This window comes from Anopheles gambiae, chromosome 2 (assembly GCF_943734735.2).
Source record: "Anopheles gambiae chromosome 2, idAnoGambNW_F1_1, whole genome shotgun sequence".
Taxonomy (NCBI): Eukaryota; Metazoa; Arthropoda; class Insecta; order Diptera; family Culicidae; genus Anopheles; species Anopheles gambiae.
Genome location: NC_064601.1, coordinates 80,275,271 through 80,302,764, shown reverse-complemented (window position 1 = coordinate 80,302,764; position 27,494 = coordinate 80,275,271). Strand labels below are relative to the sequence as shown.

Below are 27,494 nucleotides of genomic sequence, written 5' to 3'. Positions count from 1 at the left end.
GTCCGTGTACACGGCATCGACCTGAAGGCCGTCCTCGATGGTTCTGTGGCAGAGGCTAACAAATTCGACGAGGTTCGTGGTAGTTGAGCGATTGGAATGGGTTTGGGGTCACTTTCACGTTTAGGATATTCTCATGATCCTGCAGAGTTCAAATAAGTTTAGGTCATACTCCAGGAATGAGGCAAGTTTAGTACCAATTGTAGGTTGAGATTAGCTTTTTTAAACTAGAAATCAATTTCAGCTTCAAGGTATAGAAGGAAGTTCAGATTCAGAAATGGTTCAAAATGTTTGCCAACCCTAGGACCAGGGGATCCAGAATGAATTCGGAATTAACTTTTGAGGTATCTAATAGGCATTCATCAAAATGCTACTAAAAGACACCATGTAGTCCTCTACTCATATCCATATCCATCAATCCAAAATTCCTAAATCGTTAAGTCCAGATTTTGAGGTGTTGGTACAGTACAGTACATGAACATTGCATTTCTTTCATATTAGCAAAATTATATTATCTCAATCCCGCCTCCAATTTAGGTTTACGAATTTTATTCTGAAGCCATTTTGCATTGCCCTAAAGAAACCGAGTTCCGCAGGAAGTGATCGGCAGAGACCCAACTTAACTAGATACATCTTCATGTTAACCAGAGCACGACGGAATTCCGATAGTAGTACATAGTACGAATAGTGAATGAAACCAAAATTAACGTAAAGCATTACCTTAGCACTATCGGGACGAATCCAGAACAAAAGCCCTTCCATTATTACTAACAGGAGCAACTAACAACTAATCTCTCGTTCCTTCTAACAACGAACGTACCCTACCGTCGCGTAACTCAGTACAGTCTAATAAGAACGAACCTACAGGCAAAGTTTTGTTTTCTTTTTTATAGTTCTCCACGGCTTCTTTTGAGACGGCCCTTCTCCTTCCTTTCCTTTAGTACATTATTAGCTCGAATTAGGTTCAATTAGTAAACGTTTAATTATTTCAATTTTTAATTCGCGTTTTCGACCGTACCAGTTCCAACGTGAACATTTGTGTGTGTGTGTTTTGTTTTGTTTCTTTGTTTCTGTGGTGGTTTGTGTTAATGTGTTCGCGGCGTGTCCTCCTTTAGTGCTTTAAATAAAGTTTCAAATCCTCCATGCACGCGTGTTTCGTGCAACAAAGGGATGAATCTTCGCATCTCCTACACATTACCCATGTACATGCTACATCACCTGTTTGCTAATGTGCGCGTGTTTAATGGTGAGTTTTTTAGGTGGCGAAACAGCAGAATTGTTTGTTTGTTCTATGCTTTTTCTCTGCTTCCGCTAAAGCGTGTAAAGATGTTGCCACCTAAATGACGACAATGACGAAGAAAAAAGCGCACCCTCACTCTATAGGCGTTAGAAAGAACCTGTTGCGTACAATCTAGTGTGCGAAATTGAATTGCGTTTTTCAATTGCGTATTAACAACGATCCGGCGATCGATGACGCGGCAGCAACTTGGAGGAGAGTTGTATCAAACTGTCCCTTCTGTCCTTCCCGTTCGCCTTTCAACACGTGTAAATATTGTTCAATTCTAATCTAACAATTTATCTCTGAGTTCGCTAAATGTGTGTGTGTGCTCCTTCGCCTCAGAATCCTTCTATCCTACCATCGCTGCTCAGTAACTTGTCTTTGCTTGCTTGCTTGCTGCTTGGCTGACAGAATATTATCAGGCTTAACGTCGTCGCTTCGAGCGCTTCCGTTATGTACAATTGTTACGTTGTCATCCAAGGCTTGTGTGCTCCTTATCGTTGAAATCTAGCTGAGCGAGCGTTTTGACCACCTCGCCACGCTGTGCGGGCGACAGAGACTGACAGAGACCGACTATCGCATCGAGCGCTGCTTCCGGACAGTCCTAATAAAAAAGGATGAATAAAAGGAAGATATTAAATCGGTCGTCTACAAGGACAGGCACATCGGAAGAGGTTCTGAAGAGAGGGAAGAGGACTGTTCCGCAGGTCGGAACTACTTACGCTTAATGATTCCTGAATTTGTGAGATTATTGCGTCCTTTTTCACTGCGTAGATATTGCGCAGCACGGTCGAGTCGGTACGCTTCTGGTTTTCCAACCATTCCACAGCTGACTCGTTTGCCTCCCAGCGGTATGCCTGATAAGAGAAAGAACACCATGTTTTGTACATTAAATTCCGCATTTTTCTATGCGCGGGACTGCATTTCGAGCATCAAAAACTTACCTCCGTAGCTCCCATATCCTCCACGAACCATCTGCGCAGCATCGATTTCGCCTGACCCACCGACAGACCTTCCTGCGCCTCCAGGATCTGCTTGATGAAGTGTTCCTCCAGCAGCAGCCGCCGCATGCGCCAGTAGATCCAGGTGCGCGAGTTGCGCCACGGCACGATTTCACTGATGCAGCCCTTCTCCAGCATTCGCTCGGGCGTATCGTGCAAGTCGGCAAAGTGTACCGCCACCGGATGGTAGTTCTGCAGCAGCGCGTTCGTCCGGGCTTTGATTTTGTTCTCCAGTTCGGCCACCAGCTCCTTGTTTTCACCCGCGGCAGCCAACTGGTTCTTGAGCTGTTTTTTGGGCAATAGCGGAAGCATTAGCATTGAAGCAAGATTGAGCATCGAAAACAAAGCAAAAAAAGGTGACCGCTTACCTCCAGCACGGTCGGATCGAGACGGTGAATGGTTTTCACAATGTCCTTCTCCTTGTACTTCACCTCGACGATACCTTCCGGCTCGAGCACACCGGCGCGCGATTCCGGATCGGCGTACGTTTCCATGTAGCGTGGATTGATGGTTGGATCCAGCACGGCCCACGCACCGCCCCGCAGTTCGGCATTCGGGGGCAGATAGACGATCACGGGCTGCTTGTACTCCCGCAAGCCGTCCACAATGTAAGCACCAAACTTGACGATCTGTTCGTACATATCTGTGGGGAAGGAAGAACGACGGAAAATTGCATAAAGCGGGTGCATCTTTAAACGTTTTTAATGTAATCGTTACGTACCCTTCTGTCCGCCGGAGAATCCGCGCCAGTTGGCAAGGATAATTAGCGGCAGCTCTTCGCGCCCAAAGTCCTTGATCGCCTGCGCCGTCTTGAACGACGAGTCCGGGAACCACACCTGGCCGGCCTGCTGGAACGTTTTCGCCTCCGAGTCCAGGTTGGCCGGATCGGCCGGTATGGTCACCTCGACGGTGCGCGTCTCAACCGCAATCACCCCGACCGGGATACCGCCCAGCTTGGCCCGACCCGTCACGACCGTCTGGGCCCACGGTTCCATTATTTCCGCGAACGTGCCGCGATCGAAGAAGCCCGTCTCCCAGTCGGACGGATTGGCAGGGTTGTACCGTCCCGCCAGCATCCAGCGCGGATCGTACGGTGCCTTGGTGGGCGTGAAGTCGATCATACGCTCGATCGGATCGCTCGGCGACACGATCGGCAGAATGCCGCCGCGCGCATTCGGAATATACGACAGCCAGTGCAGGATCGTGTACACCCCGTCCAGGTCGAGCGTTTCCGTCTTGTGCGTGACGCCGTTGTTGTACATGATCTGGATGCCGCCGAGCTGATTGTTGGACGCGTACACCTTCCGGCCGAGCAGCTTGTTCAGCGCGGCGAAGCCGGTCAGGATGATGTGCGAGTTGTCGATCTGGATGACGCGCTGGCCGAGCCGCACCAGGTACGAGCCGATGCCGATCGTGCGGCACGTCACCATCGAGATCGTGACCACGTCCTCGTACGCGCGGGACGTTTCGCCCGCAATCATGCCGGCGTACCGGAGGTTTTCCACCCCGAGCCCGTCCGTTTTGCCGATGATGTCCGTTATCTTGTAGCGCGGCTCGCCCTCGTCCTCGATCAGTATCGCGCGCACCGAGTTGCTGTTCGCGATCTTGCTGTAATCGTCCGTGGTGAGGTACAGATACTTGAAGCCCTTCTCCGGCTCCTCCGGGTCTTCCCAGGCGACCTTGAACAGCGACTTCACCTCCTCGGCCAGCCCGATGCGGGCCCCACTGTTGACCGAGATGTAGATGCGGGGACACTTGCGCTGACGCGACAGCTCGGACGCCTTGTAGAACAGCAGATCCTCCTGCGGCCCGAACGACCCGATCAGATAGGTCAGATCGTTCGCGATGACGATGATCTCGCGGCCGTTGGCGAACTCCGGCGTCGCGAGCACGATGCGCCACGCCACCATGCCGACGTTGTTCTCGCCCGGCAGCCGCTGGATCTCCTCCAGGGTGTCGCCGTTCAGCACCAGCTCGTTGCACTCGAGCAGAATCTTCTCCGGGATGCGGATGTCCTCGGTGGGGCGCGCCTTGGAGAACTCCTTCCACAGCCGCTCCGTCATCTGGCGGAACATGTCCGGTATGTCGTACACGTACGTCGTGCCGTTCGACTGCGCCTGGAAGCGCTTCTGCTGCAGGAAATCTTTGGTCATGTACGGGGACGAGATGGGCAGGCCGTGCAGCGGGCCCTGCCGGCTACCGTATGCCTGGAACTTGATCACGTGCGTCTCCGGATCCGTCACCTCGGTGTACATGGCAATGTCGAGGAAGTAGCCGGAATCGTTCGCAATGCAGAGCCGCACCGAGGTGGTCGGTGACTGGGGCGTCTGCCGGATGACCATCTTCAGCTCGGCCTGCAGCACGCGCAGCTTCCAGAGTCGCGGCCCGTACCGCATCACCATCTTCGTGACCGATTCCTCGATCTTGGCTGGATCCATGATGACGGTCGGGACAAAGTTGAGGAAGATGTGGTTGCAGTCGGTGCGCTTCGCCTGCGGATGGGAGAACGCCACCTCCAGCTCGTCCATCGCCTCGAGCAGCACCCGTTCGCCCTCGTTCTGCAGGTACTCGAACGACGCCTCCTTGGTGATGAGGTCCGAGTGGCGTATGATCGACCGGATGAAGAAGCGGAAATCCGTCACCTCCTGGCCCTTCGGCACCTTCGCCCGCCCGAGGTAGAGGTGCATCTTCTGGTTGGCCGTTGGCAGCGCCTCCAGGTCGTACGTTTTCATGCGGTTCAGCTCCAGCTGGAAGGCGCAGGCCGGCTCGAGATGCCGGTAGATGCGATCCTCCTCGAACTGGTCGCGCGCACGGTAGGTGAAGAACTTCGGGAACTGTCGCCTGTGGAGAGCAAATGTTCATGATTACTTCTGTGTCGTTGTCGCTCATTGGCCAATTGTGGACCTACTTTTTCAACGCAGCGAAGGTGATGCGTCTCACACGGCGGCTCAGCAGCTCCTCGCGGTGCAGATTGCAGAACGAACCAAACACTTGCTCCATCTGATGGTCCTCCATATCGCCCATGTCACGCACGGCAATGCTCAAAATATGGATCGCATCCGACGGCCTCGCTAAAGAGAGTAAACCGCATGAACATTAGGTTTTTTTTACAAAATATCTGAATTTTTTTAACAAAATAACTTACGTGCGGCAGCTTCACTTTCAACGGCACGATTCACCTGATCGGAAATCGAAACGTTAATGGATGTGCTCATCCGGCGGTCCGAATCGCCCCCATCGACGGCCTCCAGCACCTTCGGATTGACAAACACCGGCGACGCGTAGTCCTCCAGCAGGTCCAGTATTTCGTCCGAATATTGATTGAAGTGCTCGAACGAATCGAACGCAGCCATGCATCCAGTGCGCATGAACGAGTCCGGAATGGCGTCCGGATCGTTACCTTCCGAGCTGTGCAACAAAACAGAACCGGAATTAAGTTCAATGTTACTTTGCTTCTTCAATTAAAACTCTAAATAATGCTTCCGTAACTTACTTGTATCGATTCGGATGAGCCGTCGGTAGCAGGAACTGGAAGTGCACCAGCGGCACCTCCCCGGACAGCTCGAGATGCTGCAGGCAGGTCAGCTCGTACGACGTGTACGCGCGGCGCACGTACACCTCCAGCGCCGCATTGCACACGGCCCGGTTCGAGTGGTAGAAGAAATCGTGCAGTATGTCGAAGATCGACGTCTCCGACTGGATCAAGCGCTGCAGGTTCTCCGGATGGAAGTCGTGCCCGTACATGTCGACCGCGGACAGGAAGATCGACTCCATCTGATTGTGGCGCAGCTCGTACGCGGGCTGGTGGGCCGCGATCAGCACCTGGCGGGCGCGCAGCGCCACCCGCGAGTGTTCCGCCCGGTTGAGCGACGTCAGCTCGCTCAGCGTAGCGGCCAGCTCGTCCGTCAGCCCCGGCTCGTTCGCCCACAGATGGTCGACCAGCAGCGTCACGAGCAGGTTCTTCTTCGCCACCTGGCTGTGGGAAAAGATCGTGCCCACCACCACGTCCATGTCGTCCTTGTGCTTTTCCCGTATCGCCGCCACACACTTGTCGTAGTGGCCGTGCTGGAACTGCGACTCGACCGCGTAGTACTGCTTCAGCAGCTCGTGCACTGCCGCCTTCATGCGCCCCCGAATGCCGTTGCGGTAGCGCTGCACCAGCTGCACGATGCCCTGCGTGGTGAGGAAGAACACGTCCCGGTCGGCCCGCTTCTGCAGCGTGGCCGCGTGGCTATCGATCACGCTCGCGATCATCTGCGACGGGAACTGGGCCAGCACGCTCGTAATGTTGCGCTCGTACAGCTGCATCAGCTTGCGGATCTTCTTCTCCACCGACACGGGTATGCGGCCCGAGATCGAGGCAATCACCTCCTGCAGCTCGAGCAGCGGCAGCGACGGGTCGCGCAAGCTGAGCATAAACTTTTCGATAATCTCGCGCAGCCGGGGCGCATTGTACGGGTCCGGCAGACAGTAGCCGGCGAGCGTGTTCTCCAGGATCGTTTTGTAGCACGAGTGGATGCGGTTCAGCTTTTCCGGTATCTGCACGTGCTCGCTGACCGGCCACGGGTTCTTGTACGGCTGCGCCTTCGTCACGAGCGACGGATCGTCCAGCTCGAGGTGTCCGATGAGGGTGCCCGCATCCAGTACGGCCCCCGGGCGGCGCACAAACGTTACCGTGCCCGCCTCGTTCGCCTTCAGCGTCATCACCATCTTCATCACTTCGATTTCCGCGTACGCCTGGCCCTTGGAGACGTGCGCACCGTCCTCCACCAGCAGGCTGATCACCTTGCCGGCCGACGGCGACCGCAACAGCGACGGATCGTTCTCCTTCTCGAACACGCACGTCTGGTTGCCGATCACGATGCGGTACCGATCGACCTCCTCCTTCATGTAGGTCGTGTAGCTGGAGCCTTCGAGCGACAGCAGCATCCCCCCGTCGGACAGCCGGTGCACCTCCACCTCCTTGAACGACCCGTTCATCACGAGAAAGTACGTGTTGGGCCCGCTCTTGGCGGCCTGCACCTTGTACCGCACGCCCTCCGCGATCAGCTCCACGTCGACCACGTTCGTCAGCGTGTTGGCCGCCTGTATCTGGCCCTTCTCCATCGAGCCCTTGAAGCTGGCGAACGCATCCGTCACCTTGCGGTCGGCAATGTGCAGCGCACCGCACACCACACCGAGTATGATGTCCGGCTTGTCCGACTGCACCCGCTCGGCGATGAGCGCATCCAGCCAGGCCGTGTCGATCGTGTTGTCCAGGAAGCTGTTCGTCTCCAGCAGCGTGATCAGATACTCGACCGTCGTCCGGAAGTCACCGCGGATCGAGAGCTCCTTCAGCGCGATCACGAGATTCTCACGCGCCTGCTGCCGGTTCTCGCCCCACGAGAAGCAATGGCCGAACTGCGAGTCGGCAAACTCGTGCAGCCCGCCGGACGCCGCCACACTGAAGTATCCCCACACGTTCTTGCTCGAGCGGAAGTTCAGCTCCTGCACCGTGCCCGAGCTCGGCTTGAACCCTTCGTCCGGATTTTCCGACGTGATGCGGGCCGCGATGACGTGGCCCCACGGCCGTGGCTTCTGGCTCGGACAGTCGAAGTCGATCACGGTGCTGCCCCACGGGCTCTCGCCGTACAGCAGCCGGATGTCCTTGATGCGGTACAGCGGCACGCCCATGCCGATCTGCAGCTGGCAGGCGGGCAGATTCACGTCCGCCACCATCTCCGTGCACGGATGCTCCACCTGCAGCCGGGGGTTCAGCTCGAGGAAGAAGTACTTGCCCTCCGAGTCGTACAGGTACTCGACCGTGCCCGCGCTCACGTACCCGACCATCTTCGCCAGCCGCACCGCCGCCCGCTCCATCTCCTCGAACACGGCCGGATCGGCGATGACGGCCGGCGCCTCCTCGATGATCTTCTGGTGCCGGCGCTGGATCGAGCAGTCGCGCCCGAACAGGCTGATCGCATTGCCGTACTGGTCGGCCAGCAGCTGCACCTCGAGATGGCGGGCGCCGCGCGCCAGCTTCATCACGAAGATCGGCGACCCGGGCACCTCCGCCTGCACCTGCCGGAACAGGGCGGGGAACTCGTCCGGCGAGTCGACGCGCCGGATGCCCTTGCCACCGCCGCCCTCGGACGCCTTGATCATGACCGGGAAGCCGATCTTACCCGCCGCCACCAGTCCCTGGTCGGACGTGGTCACGCAGCCGCGCGCAAACAGCTCGCTCGAAATCTTGATCTTCTTCCCGCTGTACTGAGCCTTCAGCTCCGAGCCCGACCACGGCAGTGTGGGAATTTCGGCCGTCTGCGCCACGATCGAGGACGCTACCTTGTCGCCGAGCGCCCACATGGCCCGTTCCGGCGGCCCCAGAAACACCAGATTCTTCTTGTGCAGCAGCTCCGGCAGCTTCGGGTTTTCGGACGCGTGGCCCCAGCCGGCCCACACCGCCTGCACCTGCGTGCGCAGCGCAATGTCCACGATCAGCTCCACGTTCGCGTAGTTGTTGTTGTTCGAGCCGCCCGGCACGGGCACGTAATGGTCCGCCATCTTGATGTACTCGGCGTTCGCCTTCAGGTCTTCGGGCGTCACCATCACCACGAACCGGACCGCGCGCTCATTCTTGAACATCTCGTACGACCAGCGGCGGATCGAGCGCATGCACTTGACCGCCGCGATACCATTGTTTGCGATCAGCACCTGCGGGGTTGAGAAAAGGAAAAGTGAGCAGTTGAGATGAGGGGCAAGCAAAACAACAACAACAACAAAATCGATCCGGCTCTACCCATCGAGCAATGGGAGCGATTTTTTTAAACGCGCAAAATGTATTATTGTGTAATTAGTCGGTTACGCGGCGCACATGACGATCGCGATACTGTGCCGATCGCGACGCGGTGTGCAAACAGTCGGAGTGACGAGGCGGTTTTTCTTACCTCCCCCAGCCAGAGGGAGTAATGCAGCAATAAATTGCCCCGCGGCCCGTGGCGAGAATTGTGCGTGGAATGTCAATGCGATGTGTAATGTGTGGTTGTACCGATTGGATCATACTTTTTTAAAATGCGCCCGTAAGGTTATCAACGTTTTAGCACACGTTGTACTAAAAACCACAAAGCAGAGGAAAGCCTTCCCAAACGCTGACTGAAGGTGATCGTCGACACGCCTGATGGAATGCTGACTAATCGAGCCTCCGACATGACCTTTAAGTGGCGATACATTTTCCCTTGCTCATGGTGTGCTCATTGAATCGAGGAAAAGTCTTTGCAAAGACAGACGCATTTATATGAACCACATCCGCAGCAGCAGCAATGATACAAGTTATACCATTAGTGGAGTTATTTTTGTTGAAAAGGTAGCAACAATTTTTTCCCCATTCCATGCATTAATAACCGTAATTGCTCACAGCTACTACAATACAGGATGATAACTTGTAGCAGTGCTTCTAACAGCCGCAATTACCGCGCTCGACATTGAGCGATAATCCTCCGCGAGGTGGTCGCAAAAATAAAGGGCCTTCCGTCACGCACACGTCATAAAATCATCCGACAATCGTTTGAAATTGGCAAAGACACGCTACTCCCATCCCTCCTCGGGGTTTGTGTTTCCATCGACGATCGTACCTTGTTGATCACACGCGTACCGTTAAATTTCTTAACGAACTCCTCCGTCGTCGATAGCACAAAGTCACGTTCCTGGCCACGCTGCAGTCCCAGTCCCGTGCCATGGGACATACTTGGCCTAAAAAGAAAAAAAACGAAAACAGAAAGGGGTTAGAAATCGATGTACAAACATATTTGCAAGTAGTACACAGCAAAACATTAAAAAAGAAGGCGAGCCCCATCCATCAAAGAGACCGCTTTTTTGGGGGAGTGAATAAGAACAGAACTTGGGTCAAACAACAACCACAACACTAACCACATCATCCATCCCGTCTCGGTTTGTGTTTCCGCACTGTGCCGGGGAACTACATCCGCGTCCGGGCTGGCGAGACCGGGGTAAGTGAATGGAGGCTGCGCTTCATTGAGTCGACCACGGCACAGCAACGTATCCAGCACGGTAAGAACTTTGCTGCCCGCTTTTGCGTGTTTCTCTTTCATTTAAAACTTTGTTCTTCAATTGATAACCGAAATGGCGCAAAACAAAAAAAAACTGAATTTGATTTGAGAAACTTTTTTGTACGTTTTACACTTTAAGACATTGCACGGAGATACTGCAAACGGCTCGGTAGTAGCCCCGCCGCAAGCTTATCACACAAGCAGCGAAACAATGGCAAGTTTCGAAAACAACAACACCGAAACGTCTCAGCCGAGGACCTTCCAAGCACTGTGGGATGGTTGCAAAATCGGTCGCTTAACAGACCAGCACCAGTACCCCACCCGAAGACCTCCAGCATACACACAGACACACACACACATTTTCGTTGGTTCACTTTCGACTGGGTAGCGTTTCAAGGCAGTACCATTATTACGGTACCGGAGGTTCGGGGGTTGCCACCAGGCGCAGAGCAGGGGGAAGGCCCATCAATATGAGCATCTTTGCAAAGGGGCAGGTGGGCACAGGTGGGCAGGCAGGCAGCACTGTAACTCGTAACTCCGAGGCTGTTACGCTAACCGTCACTGTTGCACAAAATCTTCAAAATAGATGAACCGCCGCACGAATATGTGTACCGTGTCGTACGCGCGTACGGAGGGGGAAGACGAACAAGAAAGGGATGACCGTCGTCGGTGGTGCTTTTGGTTGGCTGCTGTCATTTGAAGGTCTGGTACGGTCGCACGGGCGGTTCGTTGGACCGTAATATCGAAACCGACTGTCTCTATCGATACCTTTCGGAGGTCGTTTGAGCTGATTCCAAAGCAACAATCGATACATCTGGGGAGAGAAGGAGGATTTATAGCTCACGCAATATCTGCTAGCGACGAATATTGCACACGTGTTCAAGATGACGCTCATGATTATAGTGTAAAGTGTACAAATGAGCAGAAAAATCTCGATCATGTTTAGAGCGATCGATTACATTACACACGAAGAAGACGTAAACTGGATGGAGACGAGCGAGAGCAAGATTTGCATATATATTGGACAGTATTCTCTATGATTCGGGAGCAGCCCGATGGTCTGTTGAATAGACCCCCCAGTTCGTACAAGGCGTTAACTGGTTCAATCCCTATCCTAACCCGTTTCTTTAGCAGTAAAGGCTGACTAATTAATTATCGCCGTATCGTTGTGTAGTGTAATTAATAAAAAAGATCCTATATATTATAGTAGGCCAGGAAAACGAAGGCCAAACACCACCATATCAAGAAGAGAAGAATGAATCTCTTTCGCAGACCAAACAAAAAACAGGTTTATAAATTTCACAATGAAATGCAATCCTTCTCAAAAAACTACTTCCAGAAGGGAGGGATTATTGTTGATGCTTCTAAAATCTGCTTGCTTAATGAATCACCAAAAATATTTTTTTAACATTTCTTAGCATAACTCAACCAGAATTCCCACCGAAAAAAAAAAACCACAAATACTAACTTTAAACCACCGGACACGGACAGATGCAGCGTGTTGGCCAGCGGCACCTTGAGCCCATCGCCACCGGCTCCACCATCGTGCAGCAGGGCGGCGGTCGGGCCGCTGATGTTGCCACCAACTCCACCACTGTTGTCCTCGCTGAAGCTGCTGCTGGCGCTGGTGCTGCCGCTCGGGACCGCCGTCTCCAGGTTGATCACCGGTGGCGGCGGTTGCTGTGACGACGCTGCCATTATTTGCTCATTATCTGCGGTCGTGTTCCAGGTGCTTTCCTCACCGGTTTCTGCCAGCACGAATCGTTTGCTCGCTCTTCTCTTCAACATTATTTCCCGCGCGAGGGCGAGCAGCAGTACGGTCGAGCCCAACACTAGCACCACGGTGGTCGGTTTCGTGTTTTCGTAGCACCAGGACCACCACTCGCTGGCCACCGGACAACAGCAGCACGCAAGCCGGCTCACAGGCTGCCCAATATTTGCTTTTTTCGTATTTTTCTTTGCAAAACTACACGACAACACGCGGAGCAGAAAGCCGCTTTGCTCGCAGCAAACGACGACGATGCACTAAACCCCACTTTCGGCGGTAACTTGTTGCCAAGACACACGGACACACACGGTTTCCACGCAAGGGGCGAATGTATTGATTTTGCTGATAAACTTCTTCCGCTGATTTCCGAGATTGCTGAAGCGGCGGGTCAGACAGAGAGAACGAGAGAGAGAGAGAGAGAGAGAGGGCCCGTGTATTTCGCACCGGTGGCGTGATAATTCAATCACGGCAAAATCAATATCTTTTGCACTTTCACTACTATTTCGCTATCACCAAGGCGGCAAAGGAAGGAAGACACCGCACACAGACACACACACTAACACACACCGACACACAGACGATGTCCTTTAGGGGAAAATTGAACGATAAAATAAAACTATATGTTCCAGCAATGGGAGCCAGCGGTGTGTCTTCCCACTGGGTCACACAGCTCGGCACGGCTCGGCACTACATAAATCGATTGCAACCTGTCAAAGCCAGCTGACGCGACTTCTACCCAGTGCACCCTAGTAGGGCTGTGGTAAGGGGCCACCCATGGAGAAGAGGTGCATTCGCTGCTAATGGAAGGAGAGGCACACACACAATGATTACACAAGGAATCTGACCTACTGTCGATCGCGACACGTCAACGGGGCGGCGCGATTTTAACCGTCACTTTTAAATGCTGAGGAAAAAGTCCCTTTTCGGGCTGTTGTCGGTCGGTCGAACCTTTCTACAATTTGCTCACCAAACTGGCTGAAGAAATGCACCAACGTTTTGCCAGTGACACGTAGTACCCAAGGCTTCGGCAAAGCCAAACCAATCCAGAAAGCGCCCCGAAGGGAAAGCGGACACGCGTTCAACAAGTGCGCGGCGGCGCTCCAGGCGGTTGTAACGCGTGATGTGAAAGCTTCTTTCGATTGTTATTGGGGGAACTTTTACATTTCGTTTTTGGGGATTTTTTTGAAAGCTGGCAAACGAAAGGTTCTTCCATCCAGTGACGTTGGAGCACGGTGGGTCGATCGCACGCGCAACGCGGATGTTCGCATGATGCAAACACAAGGCAAACCGGTCGCCATCGGGCCACATTCCGTGACAGGTTGTTGTTACAGCGCTCGTGCCCGTCTTACATAATGTCCAACGCAAGATAAGGCTATCAAGTCGACGGATTAATTCATGGAGAGCTTTGAGCTTTTTTTATATTATTTTCGGCTCTATCTTGAGTGCACTTTAAATTAGATCAGAGAGCGATCGCCCGATCAGACCGGATGAATGACGCGGTTGTTTTAGTTTCTAATTTATTCTTTCAGTGGGTTTAGGTGAGTTTTCTATGCTTTTGTTGTTTTGCTCTACTTATACAGACACATTTCCATTTTTTTTACGGAAGCGTTCCAAGATGTATGCCAAATACTTCCCAAGGTCTCACACGCCACCGTTGGGGCAAGGTGAAGATGAGCTCTAAGACGTTGCGCATAACATTGCAAAGACTGAAAAGCTCTCACAAACACACACACACTTACAACCGGTTTTGGTCTGGTTGAGTTTTTGGTGAAGATTGTAAGCATCAACCTAAAAACCGTCCAAAATCAGGTCCCAAGTTTCACCTGACGCGTGTGTTAATATATTGGAGACGTCGCGCTTCGGCTTCCTAGGGACGCTTCCATCGAAAAAACAACGGAACGCGCTAGTAACCACACCAACAAAAAAGCAACCAAAGCACTTAAACGACCCGAAACTTTCTCTCACCAGTGCGCGCCCCGTACGCGTCGTGGCCAAACCGGCATGGAATACCGTTGCAACCTTAGGTTCCGTTAGTACTGGGCACACAGACACACAGGCACACACTCCAAGCATTTCAGCTTCAAAAACAAATTAGGCCACATTCCGTACTGGTGGCCCGTCCCCCGCCCGCCCGGAAGGGATTGAAAAGCAAATTAAAGGTTTAATTGTCTTCCTGCAGAAATTGCATCCCGTGGGAACTTGCGGAATGCTTCAGGCTGGCTATATGTCAGGCAGCAATCGATTTAGGTACGGCGTGCATAACACGAACGACGATAATGACCACATAAACACACACACACAGTATAATTATAACCGGGTGGGACACTTCAGCTGTAATGACGGTGCCACGGAAAAACGCACTGGAAAACTCAAAGGCTTAGGCTTTATTGCATCACACGCCACGGCGCCACGCCACACCGCGGCCACTGTAACATACGATGATCCAAAGGGCCACACTGGTACTGTGGTTTGTGTGTAATGCGCGCGCGCCTCTATTTTCGCCACCAGCAGCCTGCCTTTGGGCCGCAGTACAGTTCCGGCACACTACCGAGATTGGCCACGTTTCATTCACAACTGATCGTTGAAGTCACCGAACCGAAAGTTCGGAGCCCCAGCTCAACACGACGATAGAGAGCGAGAGAGAGAGAAAAAGAGTGAGTCATGCCGCGAAACCGGAAAACAATCAAAAGCGCGAATCTCAACCTGCGCGATCCGAAAGCTTCGCCATGTGGTGTGTGGTGGGGCGATGTATTGGCGTGTCGAGTGTAACTTGAGATGGAATGAAAACAACAGACGATATAAAAAACACACACACACAGAGAGGCTCCAAAACGGTGCGTGAAGGTACCGAAAGGTGCTCCGCCTCGTGGTAAAAAAGAGAGCTTAATTGGCTGAGCGGCTGTAGATGGTGCAGCAGCAGCAGTAACAGGTGCATATGTGTAGGCTCTCCACTCTCTAGGTATGCACGCGTGCACTTGCCGAGCCTCGCACAAGGTGGTGGTGGTTCACACTGTTGCACGCTCCCTTAGTCGGACGCAGAGTTAAATGCACTTCAACAGCAGCGCAGCCTTCACGTGTGTGAAAAAAAACGTTGATATTGCGAGGCAAACTGCACGCGTGAATCTAATCGAACCGTGTTCGTTTATCGAAATCACACGCATCAAGCTTGGTGAAGGTTTCGCATTAAAGTAATAAGACGCTTATCGACATTGATCAATCCATTTAAATTTCCTACAAGTATCTTCCATTCTTTGATCAGTATTTTGTGATTTTCATCAAATGTTGAACTTCCATTCCCAAAGCTTGATCATCTTTCCAGAAGAATTGTTGAGATCTCCAAAACCAAACTATCGTAAATTAACGTCATTACCAAAGGCGAAAGATCTTCGCAACAAGTATCTCCGTCATCATATGCACAAAAACTCAATTCTATCATTTCAAGGATAGAAAAAATAAGCTTAAATTCTGCCCAAAAAAACACACTACAAACAAAGAACGCGTGAACGATAAGAAGGCAGAAAAAACCGGACGACACTTTAGCAGACAAATTGCTCGGCCCAACGAAAACACTACAAACTTGCGTCATTAAGCGGCATGAGTCTAAAGTCTCGCCATGAGTTCCGAGCGTACTTCAGTGTCTCAACCCATCCAGCGTCATCATCATCATCACCGCAGACAGTCAAATAGAGCTGGTCGCGTCAGCGCGCGTAAATAGACTTGGGCAGGCGGTAAGACAGGTAAGAGCAAAAACATCGAACCCTATTTGCACAGTTCGAGTACACACAGCACCCGGGAAGTTCGTACCTTTTGATGGATTTTTTGGTTCCTTTCGTGTTTGAATCCGCCTCACACCAAACACCTAAACATTGCGGACAGTGAATTAGCATTGGCAGAAGTCAAGCAGAACGAATGCCGGTTTCGTCCGCTGACCGCGACCAGATTGCGGACGGGATGGTTTCGATACATACGCGCAAGTGACCTTTGTTTGGTGGACACATCTACTAACCAGAATATCGCACAAAAAAGGCATATCATTCTTAGCTGCCCCTCACACAAATCGACAATGGTCTTACCTTAAGCGGCGCCTTTTTTCCGTCAGGTTCATCTCGTAGGACGAAACACTGCGCAGACCGCTGCCGTTCTCCATCGTTTGCGGGAACGCATCGTTCGCCTCCAGCTCGTCGTCCAGCTGGCTGTCCTCCTCGCCGACGATGAAGCTGGCCCGCTCCTGCCCCGGAGCGGCGCTGCTGTTTTCCTCGCCCGTCGTTGCCGGGACCGAGTCGGTTGTGGTTTCCATCTTGATATGGTTGTCGTTCGTGTCGACGGATTCGGTCTCAGCGTACCGCTCCTGCCGACCGTTTACCAAGCACGGACGGTCCTGGGGACGATTCGGTCGCTTCTGCTTTTGCTGCCGGCGTGGTTGCGGACGGTCGTAAAGGAAGTTGGCGTTCGACACGGACACCTGCTTGATCTGCTGTGCGACCAGCTCCACTGCTGCCGCGTCAACGATCGGCTGAGCCTGCGCGGAACCGTTGCCGTTCGTCAAAACTCCGATGGGTGGTTCTGTGTCACAACCGTCCGCAGTACTCGCGTCACCTGAAGCAACCGAAAGAAGACGAAACAAACACCGATTAAGAATATGAATTCAAATATTAAACAGTAATCTCAAAAGGTAGAAAATCATAATTAAATAATTATAACAAACGTACAACGGAAACACAAGAAACAATGACTCAAAGCAAGAGCGATAACAAAAAGGTTTGGTTTGAGGGGAGGGACATAAAAACCTACGTACAGGCTACCGTCCCTGCTTTTCCACGTGGTTCAGTAGCGGCCAGCAGTACGGTTACATTTCGGACCGCACCGTGGCGATCAACGGTGGACGATCCGGTATCGTCGGTCCACCAGTCGTACAGGAAAAGGTACGCAAACAGTATGACCCCGGCCACCACAAGGTAGATCATTTGAGCGACAGCAGTGTACGGCTCAAACCGTGACCGTGCGTACCCTTCGCACTTGCAGAGAGGTCAAATTGGACAATTCAAGCAATGCAAATCGTACGGAACACGGCCGTTTGTCAAGCGCCCACTGAAACGATACACTTCCAGCGCCGTCAACTCACGCCTCACGACTTCACGATGACGATTCGGAAATCTGTGAATTGAAGGGAATGACGTCAAAGGTAAATCGCTGTGTGCTTGCGGTAGGTAGGTATCGTTTTTGCTTGGGAAGATTTGTTTGATTACAATTTGTTGTAACTGACGTACAGTTTGGTTTTTGTACAGTCGGCAATTTGTGAGAAAAATGGCATTGAAATCAGTAAATACCTCTGAGATTTTACGTCATTTTTTCTAAGTAATTAGGAAGCTTAACAAACTTAAGCGTATTCCAATTTCTAAAGAAAAGCTGAATGAATTTTAATTAAATTATATTCAACTAATAATAAGTACAAATTCATTCCGATTCAAGATGAAAAAATCTTCGATAAAAGTTTAAAAATCATAAATTGGAAAATTCCCTGAAAGATTCATTTATTATGAAAAAGGGCTCAATTATCAATAGAAACAAGAATTAACAAACAATTAACAATTCCCGTAGGATCGTGTATTTATGAAAAGGAAGTTGTGAAACATAATTTGTGGAAGGAATTATACAAGGAATATATAAATATTTAGTAGCTATATGTGGGTATATGTAGAATTATATTCCCCCTTATAACTTCAGTTTCTGGACGGTTTAGTATAGTAAGAGTTCATGAGTTTTGTCTATTCTGTTGTACAATTTCTATACATGTAGCAACTGCATTTCTTTGGAATGCAGCATTTTTGCAGTCCCGTTAATTGTATGTTTTATCATGGACCTTGATACTTAACCCTCTGTTGATGTTCTGTTGCTACCAATCCAAAAGCCACTTGGCAAACACTTCATCCCGCCGCTTCTGCGGTTCAAAGTTGAAGATTTGAAAGGAACGAGTTCTACAGATTTTTACCCAACATTTGGACATTTGAGTGTTTATAGAAATATTTGATTCTTCCCACGAACACTACATTTCATTTTGGATGCCACATCTATTGGCTTGAGTTGGTCTTAAGTTGGTAATGCCGTTTTCGCAACATTATACAACGGATAGCCGATCGGAACCCGAAACTCTAAGCATATAGTATATTTCTGCAGAAAATCATTTTGTAACTTTAAAAGCTTATTTTAGCTTTAGTAGGGAGTTTTTGCACTTCAAATTTGAGTTTTAACAAAATTCTGCAATATCCAACTAAAACAAATTGTTGGATGAATAATCGTTTTTTTTTTAAATCTCCATTGCATTTTGTGAAATTTTGATCAAAAATCCTACCCCTCCCCCTCCCCCAACAAAGTCAAAAATCATTGGGAGGAATTCCCCCCGTTTAAAAACCGCTGCTCGAGACCATAAGCATAGTGCAAAATTTGATAATAATTGACTGATAGTTATATACAGCATAATTTCTTCATATTTGCTGAGTTTTGTCGTTTTTCTTAGATTTATCTAAGAAAGATTTATTTATAGTTTTTCTTAGATTTATCTTAGATTAATCTTGACAGTAATTTTGTAAAACAAAATATTCAAATTATTAAAAAAAAACTATTCCTTATTTGAATAATTCTTCATTGAAATTTCATATCAATACATTTTCAGGTAAGATTCAAACAACATCCACAAGAGTTGCATGAAATGGCATTAATGGTATATTCCCAAAGATACCATTTTACTATTTTACTAAAAAAAAGGTTATCCACTTAACGCTGACATCATCTATTTTTAATATGTATGTTTTTTTGTTGCTAATGGAATTTCCAAAAATGCGTTAGTAATTTTGGAACCACAGGTTGAAAATACTCCAAAGATGTTTAAAAACTCAAAAAACGAAATAATTCATGACCAAATCATGTGTCACGTTGTTAAATGGTATAAGTTTGAACTTTAAATCATTAAATAAAATTTAAAAAAAGTTACATATATTAAGCAGTAACAATAGAACCCTTAGAACACAATGAAACTTAAACATTTTGCACACTTTCTACACGGTTGATTGCTCATCTTTGTTCACGGTCAACAGGATTGCCGGTCACACGATACGACGCAATGATCAGGCCACTCAGCAGCTCCCGTTGCAAAAGCAACTGTTGATGAAGAGCGCGAGGTCAACCGGGAGTGACCGTTAATCGAACAGGATGATGAGGGCAGGCAGATTGCACATTATGTAACGCACGTTAGACCATGACCATCTACCATGGATGGTTGTTGCTATTTCCAAGGAGGGGCTCGATCGTGAGGAACGTTCTAATCGATCGATTAGCAAGAGATTTTCTTGTTGCTTTAAAACAATTTTCCTTGTACCAAAACGAAGAATCATTCTTCTCACAACGACACACACACATACACCAGCACGATATAATGCTCAGATGATTTAACAGAAGCAAAAGGTTATTAAACCATCGTAACAATTCTACACGCATTAGCGATTAGTTACCCTTCAAAGAACACCGATAAATACAGCGGAACTTACTATTCCGTTAGATCACTTTTGTATCATCCAAAAAAACAACACACACACATACACTCACTTCTGCAGCAAAACGGGTACAACAAAAACTAGCCGACTCGTTTAGCTTGCCTACCTTTGCTCGAGAAAGCGGAAGACCTGCTAGACTGCCACCTTAACGCAACCAATCCGCTCGCGACGCCGGCTCGAGCGAAAATGATCTAGTTAAGCGAAAGTTTGACCGACCGGCATTGCCCGGGCCGAGAGATTGTTGCCCTGTTGCCTAGCAAAGGTCGACCGTGAAAACAATCCGCCCGGCCGTCCCGAAGCGTGATTTAGAGAATGTGGATTGAGTTTTCAAGGCACGGAAAGGTCGTGCCCGCCACATGCATCACAGCCCCGATGACGGTGATGGTAGCATGCGTCTTCCAACCGATGCGTGCACTTCCATCGGGTCGAGAAGCATGTGCTCCCGAAGCATTAACCGTACGAGTGTGTGTGTATGTGTAAAGTACAGTTTTATTGTGAACAACTTCTATCAGTAGTGCACGGCTGCCCGTCCCGGGATTGGGACACGATCGACGATCGACGGGCTAATCGCGTCGGAGGTAGGCATCGGTTTTCACCTATCGCGACCTTCGCCTGTGTGTTTGCCATGCCGCGTCTGCCATAAACGGTGGAAAGTGACTTCCAGCTGGTCCTCCACGGATCTGGACAGCGGTCATCGTCAGCAGTTCAGACATGTGCCGTCGCGAGCTGCTGCCGTCAGCAGGGCACTGATAAGGCGTGGACGATAGAAAAATGGACCAAAACAGTACCGAGCAGATCCTCATCTTCCCCGGTTGGCAGGGCAGCTCAAGGTCGACGCGTTAAAAAATGGTACGAGGATCTAGATTAATTTCTTGGATCTATTTTGTTTTCAATGTAATATACAGTAGGTACTTGAGAGAACCCACCTGAGGATTTATTCTTTATACGCTTATTGATACGAAAAGATTCATAATATTAATCAGCGTAGAGTTAGGCCTCAGGAATCTTTGGTATAGGTTCATTAGTATGAACCTTCACTAGTGAGTGAATCAATTCCCGAATCAAATTTCAAATTTCTTCAAGATTCAAGAATTCTGAATGCATCTCTAGTGATTCATGAATATCCTAGTGATTCATGGATATCCAAAATACAAAGTATGTACCACTAGTGATTCATGAATATCCAATGTACAAATATTCATGAAAAAGAATCAACGATTCGAATGTCTTTACAGACTCACGAGTTTTTCCAACAGATTTCACACGAGTTTTCCTATTTTCCGATTCTTCCAACAGATTCAGCTGGAATAGCTCATCACTTGGAATAGCTCTTTCCTTCATGGATCCTAATAATTATTCTGTGTTTAAAATCGCTTTTGCGATTGTTATTGTGTTCTGTAAGAATTGTTGTGTTTTCAACCTTTTTTCACTCTTCAAAGATTCATTAAACTTTATATATTCATGAACCTCAAAATATGTGATTCGGATCGATTGACTCACTTTGATGTTTCTTTTAGATTCATGAATCTGAACCAGAGTTATCCATCTCTAGCACCCATTAACTAATAGTTCGCACTATTTGCTCTGTTACGCTCTCTTTTCCTGAGACATTATAAACACCTGACAGCTCGATTCCGGTACACTTGGCACAGAAACCGGATCGATTATGCAAACCATTTGTGACATGAGGATCGACATGAGGATCGTTAAGACTGGCGCTCATTTTTCAAATGCACATTCCATTCAAATTGAAAGGCAAAACGTCGCAAGAAACAATTTCCTCGCGTTTTGTACTTTGGTCATGTCGGTTGCAATGTTGACGTTCAAGATCCCACCCCAAGATTACAACGCCACAAGATCGAACCAGATCGATCGAACGATCATTGTAAGGTGATCGTAGGTATGCTTCAATGAAGCAAGCCTTGTTTTGCTGATTTACTGATACGGGAAGGACAATAAAGCACACACTGATTCTTTCAACTCGAAGAATTGAAACTGGGAAGGCCAACTTCTTCATCGCAACAACAAAAAAACAACGCCCCAGAAGGTCTGTGGTCGCGGACAAAACAAAAACCAAATCAGGCGGCTTTAAAGTACAGCAGCAACAACAAACGGACACCTCGTTTTACCTCGTTTCATTACACTGTTCGCACGAAACATTGGTTCGCCACTTTACGTACGGCACGCGATTTAAATGCACTGACCCCGGAGGTTTATTACGTGTGGTCGCTTTTCTTAACCTTCTTAAACCGAGATCAACCGACACTGGCAGGGTATTTTGCCCTCGCACTGGGGAGGGCGCAAGGACAAAAAATAAACCCCAACAGCAAGCAAACGGATCGAACGTGTTGCAGAGCGCGTTCACTCACTACACAGAGAGTAATGCTTCGAAACACGACTGACCGAAATGGGTCTTTGCTGGTGGGTCAGAATGTCCGAAAAAGTCGTTACAACCCCTCCCAAACTGACCAATTACCATGTGGCAGTCGGGTAATACGCAAATGAGCTGCGTACGCTGCGATGCAAATTGTAACGGTCAATAGCACGTACGAAGAAACGATTCAGGTGTTCAAGAAGCAACCGTTCCGAGCGCAAAAGCGATTTAAAACATTTGCGATGGTAAATAGTTACAACATTCTTAGCCTCTTTGGTAGTGACACTGCGCAGAAGCGATCCGTTCCACGTGCTGGATAAGCTGGACGTTTTTAAACCTCTTCTAATTAAAGTAAACTAATTCATCATCCCATTACGACATCGTTTCCAAGCCGCCTGCGAACCTATCTAGGAGCATGGCACATTTGCGATTAATGCGCACGCTGGTAAGGCAAAGGGAAGCTCCTGCCCATATCAGCTGATTGCCATTTTGGTGATCGCTTTCTTCTTCTGCCACCACCACCACCACTTGACAGTCGCATTTGCACGCCGAGCTCGGTTCGCACCCATCGCTGGAGTCTTATCGCGAGATGGCAACACCACACACGCCAAAGCTAAGCTATTTCGCCCCACTCGCGGCCAGACTTGCGGGGCAGGGCACAATCGAGACGGGTTGGTTTAAAAATTCTCTCCCGCCGTCGGTGGCGTGATTCGTACCATCATGATAACAAGCACTATTATCTCCTTCACGGGCTGCAAGCTCCAGGGCATGCACGAGAATACACACACACACACAGACACACTTTGGCACGCACGGCAAGAATCAACACACTGCGACGCACATACTGGTGTTCTTTTGTCCGCGGATTGTGTGCACGTTAACTATCCAAATTTGTGATTGATACTAATGTATGAAGCAGCTTTGCGCAAGAGGCTGCCCACAATGCAGCAATAAGCCGCCTTACCCAAGCGCCTTATCAATTTCCGGGCACAATGTTTGCAATGTCTTCGCTGCGAGCGCGAATTAGATGGCGCGATGCGTAACGGCTAATACCGGCCACGGGGGGCGGCTACGCACCGGTGGCGCGACACTTACTTAGCTGCTGGTGCGTCTGACCACTGTCGCTGACCACCGAACCGGACCTAGACCAAAACGCTCCCGTTGTGCTGCCTTTGCGCTACTTTCACGGGCCACGACTGAGCTGTGGTCGATCGCGCTTGGTGCCGATGAGGCCCGCCCGGCCGGCCGTAACTCGCAAAGCAAAGCAAAAACGGTTCGGTTCGGTCCTCTATCTATCTGGTCGGGTTTTTGGGCTCGGTCGACACCAATACTAACTTCGTTTTCCTGTATTTAATCGCGAATAGGGCGACATGTGCATGTCACTTAATCGGAATTGATTTGCTTGTTTTTTTTTTGTTTTTTTTTTTGCAGTGCATCGGTTACAGTTACTTGATATAATGCAGGGTGTATCGCGTAGAAGAAAGAAAAAAAATCTCAATTATCAGCTGTTATGAGTGCATTAATGATTGCGCTCGTAAGCCCTGCACATACTTAAGAATTCAAAAGCTATCCTTCTGCTTTGGTGTAGTGACAAGCTGAGCCTATTCGATCGGTATAATGGCTTATCTTTTTCTTCTTCAGTGGCACAACAACTAGTGTTGCTCTGAGCCTAACCAATTCGCTTGTGAATGGGATGCACTATTATCTGTCGCTTAATCCACCTCTAAGGTACGTCTGATCCGAACAGCAACCCAGTTGGAAATTGAATCACGTCCGTATTAGTAAGATCTAGAGCGTCTATCAGAGCATCTTAGGTTTATCCCTTTGGTGGACTGACATGATCCATATTCTCTGGGTAGGCGTTAAACGAAAGTTTTGCTTTTTAAAGTAAAATAATAATATGAAATAAATAACATAGCTTATCGGTCATGTGTAAGTCTCTTAAAGACGGATTAAATCTTATCATGGAAAACGGTTATCATTTCTTGTATGTCTAAGTGTCGCGCTACAATTTTGTGTTTGTTCCTAAAGTCGAACTACAACATTTTTAATTGGACGCAAACTACTAAATTTAATCAGAAATTATTGCAACCTATGAATTTATATTGCACAATTTACGAACATAATATAATCTAACGCTATTTTAATGATCATTTTAATTATTCTAATTTCTAATCGGTTACAAATTATTGTAGTACATACTAAATGTTGAAAAACCTCTAAATAATGCTCACTAAACGTAAGATATATATCCCATCTAACTGGCAATAACCTTAATTGACTAGATTTATACGATTTGTACGATATAAATTAAAATAAATTTATAAGTATACCATTAAATTAAATACCATGTTTTAATGTGGTATTTGCTACAGCGTCGGAAAATTCCATACAGTAATTGTAATCAGATATATCCTTACACCGGCATATAGAGTTAGCCTACAGGGTTTTTAAGGAGTTCTCATAGCAGTGGTACACTTTATTGACTCTATTTTTTTTACGTGAAATGAACTTGATGCACTGGGAATTAGACTTCATAGCACTCTTGTTGGATAAATCCAATAGGAATTTCCAAGGAGCCTGTCCAAAAAGGTTGTCAATTTCCAACATATGGAGTTATTCTCCCATAGGAAAGAGTCAAGGAAGTGTCCCACGACTATGAAAATTCCTTGGAAAACCCTGAAACATTTCGGAGACATTTTCTTACAATGAGAAACATATCCATCGCATCCGTGTCTTATTTACATTCGATGAGACACATAGACAAATGGTGGCTTTATCCTGTGTGTATTTGGTGAGTTTGGTACTTCCATGGGTTGAACCCCAGAGAGCCGGTTTTCCATAACGAATGTTTAATACTATACGGTAAGATTAAAAATTAAATAAAAAAGGAAAGAAAAAGAAAAAGAAAACATTATGTATCTACAAACTAAAGTGCATTAAATCTACTGAACCTTACACTTACACCGATTCTACAGCAAAAACTACAGACTTAAACCAAAGAATAAAATATGTACTAAATTAAATAGTTATGTACTTGGAATGCAAATATTCAAACTAATTACAATCTACTGATTCTATACACCCATAAATGTATTGCTATGCTAGCTATTGATAACCTTCACCAAAACGAGTTTACAATTAATCATACTGCTTTTAATTGGAAACTATTTATCAAATCAAACAAATTATTGCTCAAATTAAACATACAGAAAACATAATTAAATATTTCGCATATAAAATAAGCTCTTCATCAAATTTTGACTTTGAATAGATCCATTCAAACATTTGTGTATTCACATAACCACCACCATTTTTTAAATATATTATTTTCTTATGCTTTTAAAAAATCAATATACCAGACTAGGTTTAAAACAAAATGCATCAAAATATAACAGAAAGAAAAAGTCGCAACAGAAACCAGAACGTAAAAAAACGCTTTTTCCCGCGATCACCAACAAGATCATGAGCTGCCTCTGGTTCTTGTTCCGATCCACGTGCAACGGAATGAAAACAATCCCCCCCCCCCCCCCACCCCATACTGTACCACCCACCATTGCCCTGTCCTGAAACTAGTTGGAACTGACGCGCACATCCACTAACACTGCAACTCTGATGCACATGCACCGATGGGTGGGTGATGGTTGGAGTGAGGGAGATCGATTCTGATAAGGTGTTTATTTTCACTTTGTTTACTATTTACACCACCTACAAAAAAAAGAACCGGTAACGGCGAACACTAGACGACAGATGAGTGACCTTGAAACGCACGCACACCAGCGCCACCAAGCCCAACGCGTTGCAAAATAGCTGAGCGTGTGCGGGTGTGTGTGTGAACTTGAGAAGCACGAGAAGTGGACAGAGCGACAGTGGTGAATGCGTGAAAGAGTACACAGGCTGTCACGTTGTAAATGGAGAGAAAGAGAGAAAAAAGCAGTAAGAGAATAACAACACAGTACGAGCGCTGGTGGTGGTGTGCGTTGCACAATTTGCGTGTGTATTGTGGCCGGCACTTTTGGGCACAGTGGGAGGGGGAAGGGGTGGGACTTTCTTACAAGCCGCCGAGGACCGTTAGCAAATCGTCGAGAGGATTGGGGTGAAATTGTATCTCGTTTATAACCCATTTACACTACACTACGGCGCACTATTTGCGGTCCACTTGAGCGAGCAATCACTGACACGGGAGAGGGGAGCTGCAAAAACGACACCAAAAGGGGCACGACAGCACGGCTACACGTTGCTCCCCCCCCCCCCTCCCCCCATCTAATTTCCCCTTGACGTCAGAGAGAGAGTAAGTTTGGCACATTCTGGTCGCGGCTGGCGAGCGAGAGTGCGCGCAGATGCCCATATCCATGTTTGATCTGATGACGCGCCGCCCGAGCATCGTACCATCGGCTGTGATTGGTCGAAAAGGCTGAGCCCATATTAATTGGGCCCAGAGAGCAGTGATGCCGTCACGCGGGTGCAAGCGAGCAGCCGCAGCAGCGGGCCCCACCGCGGTGTCGTCCTGCGAACGGCAAAGAGAGATACCATGCCCAGCGCATTCCTTTCTCCCCTTCTCCGGGGATGCTCCTCCCGCTCTCCATCCACACTAACGGGGTTTTTGGCTGTGCCGCGGGGCGAGGTGCGCTATCATATGGCGGCGGCATGCCCGATGACAATCTGAAGCGTTGCGCCTATATTTATTGCCCCTTCTGCACCCTCACCAACCATTTATACACCTCAAGCCGCAATTTGTTATCACGAAAAAAGCAAAGCGAAACACACACACATATATAGAAACAATCGCACGCACCGTAATGGAAGGGGTTAGAAAGGACTACGTACACTTTTCCATATTTTCTTGGGGACACGGGGGACGCGCCTATCGAGCTTCACACCGGCTGCCTGTGTGTAGGGAAGGAAAACCTGCCTCTTCACTCTTGGGTAATCGATTTTCCTCGGCTTCCTCTGTAAGATGTAGACACACACACACATCCACACTCGTGCGTTGCCCTTTCCGGGGTTTTTCACCGCCCGGAACCGCGTAAGGAACACAACAACAACAAAAAAGGTACACTTTTCCCGTTTTATAATACTGCTCTCCACAACCTTCTGCAAGCCACAAAGGGCACACACGCACACACACACGGGTCACGGACACGACGACAGCTCGGAATCAGAAAAGCTTCATCTTCAGCACCAGGCTCGCTCTTCTCTGCGTGGTGTGGGTCCCGTTGGAGCACGCCGAAGAAAAAGCTGGCACCGCAGAGCTCGTCGTGGTAGACACGGAATTTTATTTGTTTTCCCGAAACCGTGCCTGACGTTTTGTGGGAAATGTCAAAATCCTCGCACTGTTCGTTTGGTCCGGATCAAGTGCGGCAGAGACGCGCGTACTTCGCTGTCGGAAAGGGATTGATTGTGGGCAAATGGATGCAAAAATTCGCTCAATGTCCTCGCAACGGCGTAAGCACAAGTCCACAGACCGCGGTGGCGATTTTCAT

General features: G+C 48.8%; 1 protein-coding gene and 1 long non-coding RNA gene across 5 annotated transcripts; one reads left to right on the top strand and one right to left on the bottom strand.

The window, feature by feature from the left end:
- Nucleotides 1-529: 529 nt before the first annotated feature.
- LOC1274881 (acetyl-CoA carboxylase) lies at nucleotides 530-27,494 on the bottom strand. 4 transcript variants are annotated; one of them, XM_001688466.2, is made up of 11 exons: nucleotides 26,839-27,494; nucleotides 16,164-16,686; nucleotides 9,888-10,005; nucleotides 5,771-8,970; nucleotides 5,423-5,685; nucleotides 5,186-5,348; nucleotides 2,999-5,118; nucleotides 2,646-2,920; nucleotides 2,221-2,562; nucleotides 1,999-2,133; nucleotides 530-1,880 (listed from the first exon to the last, which is right to left on the bottom strand). In XM_001688466.2, exons 1-11 carry the CDS (start codon nucleotides 26,846-26,848, stop codon nucleotides 1,749-1,751), a joined length of 7,281 nt encoding a protein of 2,426 aa, XP_001688518.2. In that variant the 5' UTR covers nucleotides 26,849-27,494; the 3' UTR covers nucleotides 530-1,748. The 4 variants fall into 4 exon arrangements, with proteins under 4 accessions (XP_001688518.2, XP_061503623.1, XP_061503620.1 ...); XM_061647639.1 differs by lacking the exon at nucleotides 26,839-27,494 and adding an exon at nucleotides 19,744-19,901; XM_061647636.1 differs by lacking the exon at nucleotides 26,839-27,494 and adding an exon at nucleotides 16,886-17,205.
- LOC133391720 (uncharacterized) lies at nucleotides 19,961-24,356 on the top strand. Its single transcript, XR_009765180.1, has 2 exons — nucleotides 19,961-20,486; nucleotides 23,443-24,356. It is a non-coding gene; the product is annotated as an uncharacterized LOC133391720 (long non-coding RNA).

Excerpts from the sequence above, each read along its gene's own strand:
- LOC1274881 (XM_061647636.1), bottom strand. The coding sequence starts at position 17,054 with ATGATCTACCTTGTGGTGGCCGGGGTCATACTGTTTGCGTACCTTTTC. Across the intron at positions 8,971-9,887 it reads GTACGCGTGTGATCAACAAG|GTGCTGATCGCAAACAATGG; the intron begins GTACGATCGTCG and ends TCAACCCCGCAG. Across the intron at positions 5,119-5,185 it reads ACCTTCGCTGCGTTGAAAAA|GCGACAGTTCCCGAAGTTCT; the intron begins GTAGGTCCACAA and ends TGCTCTCCACAG.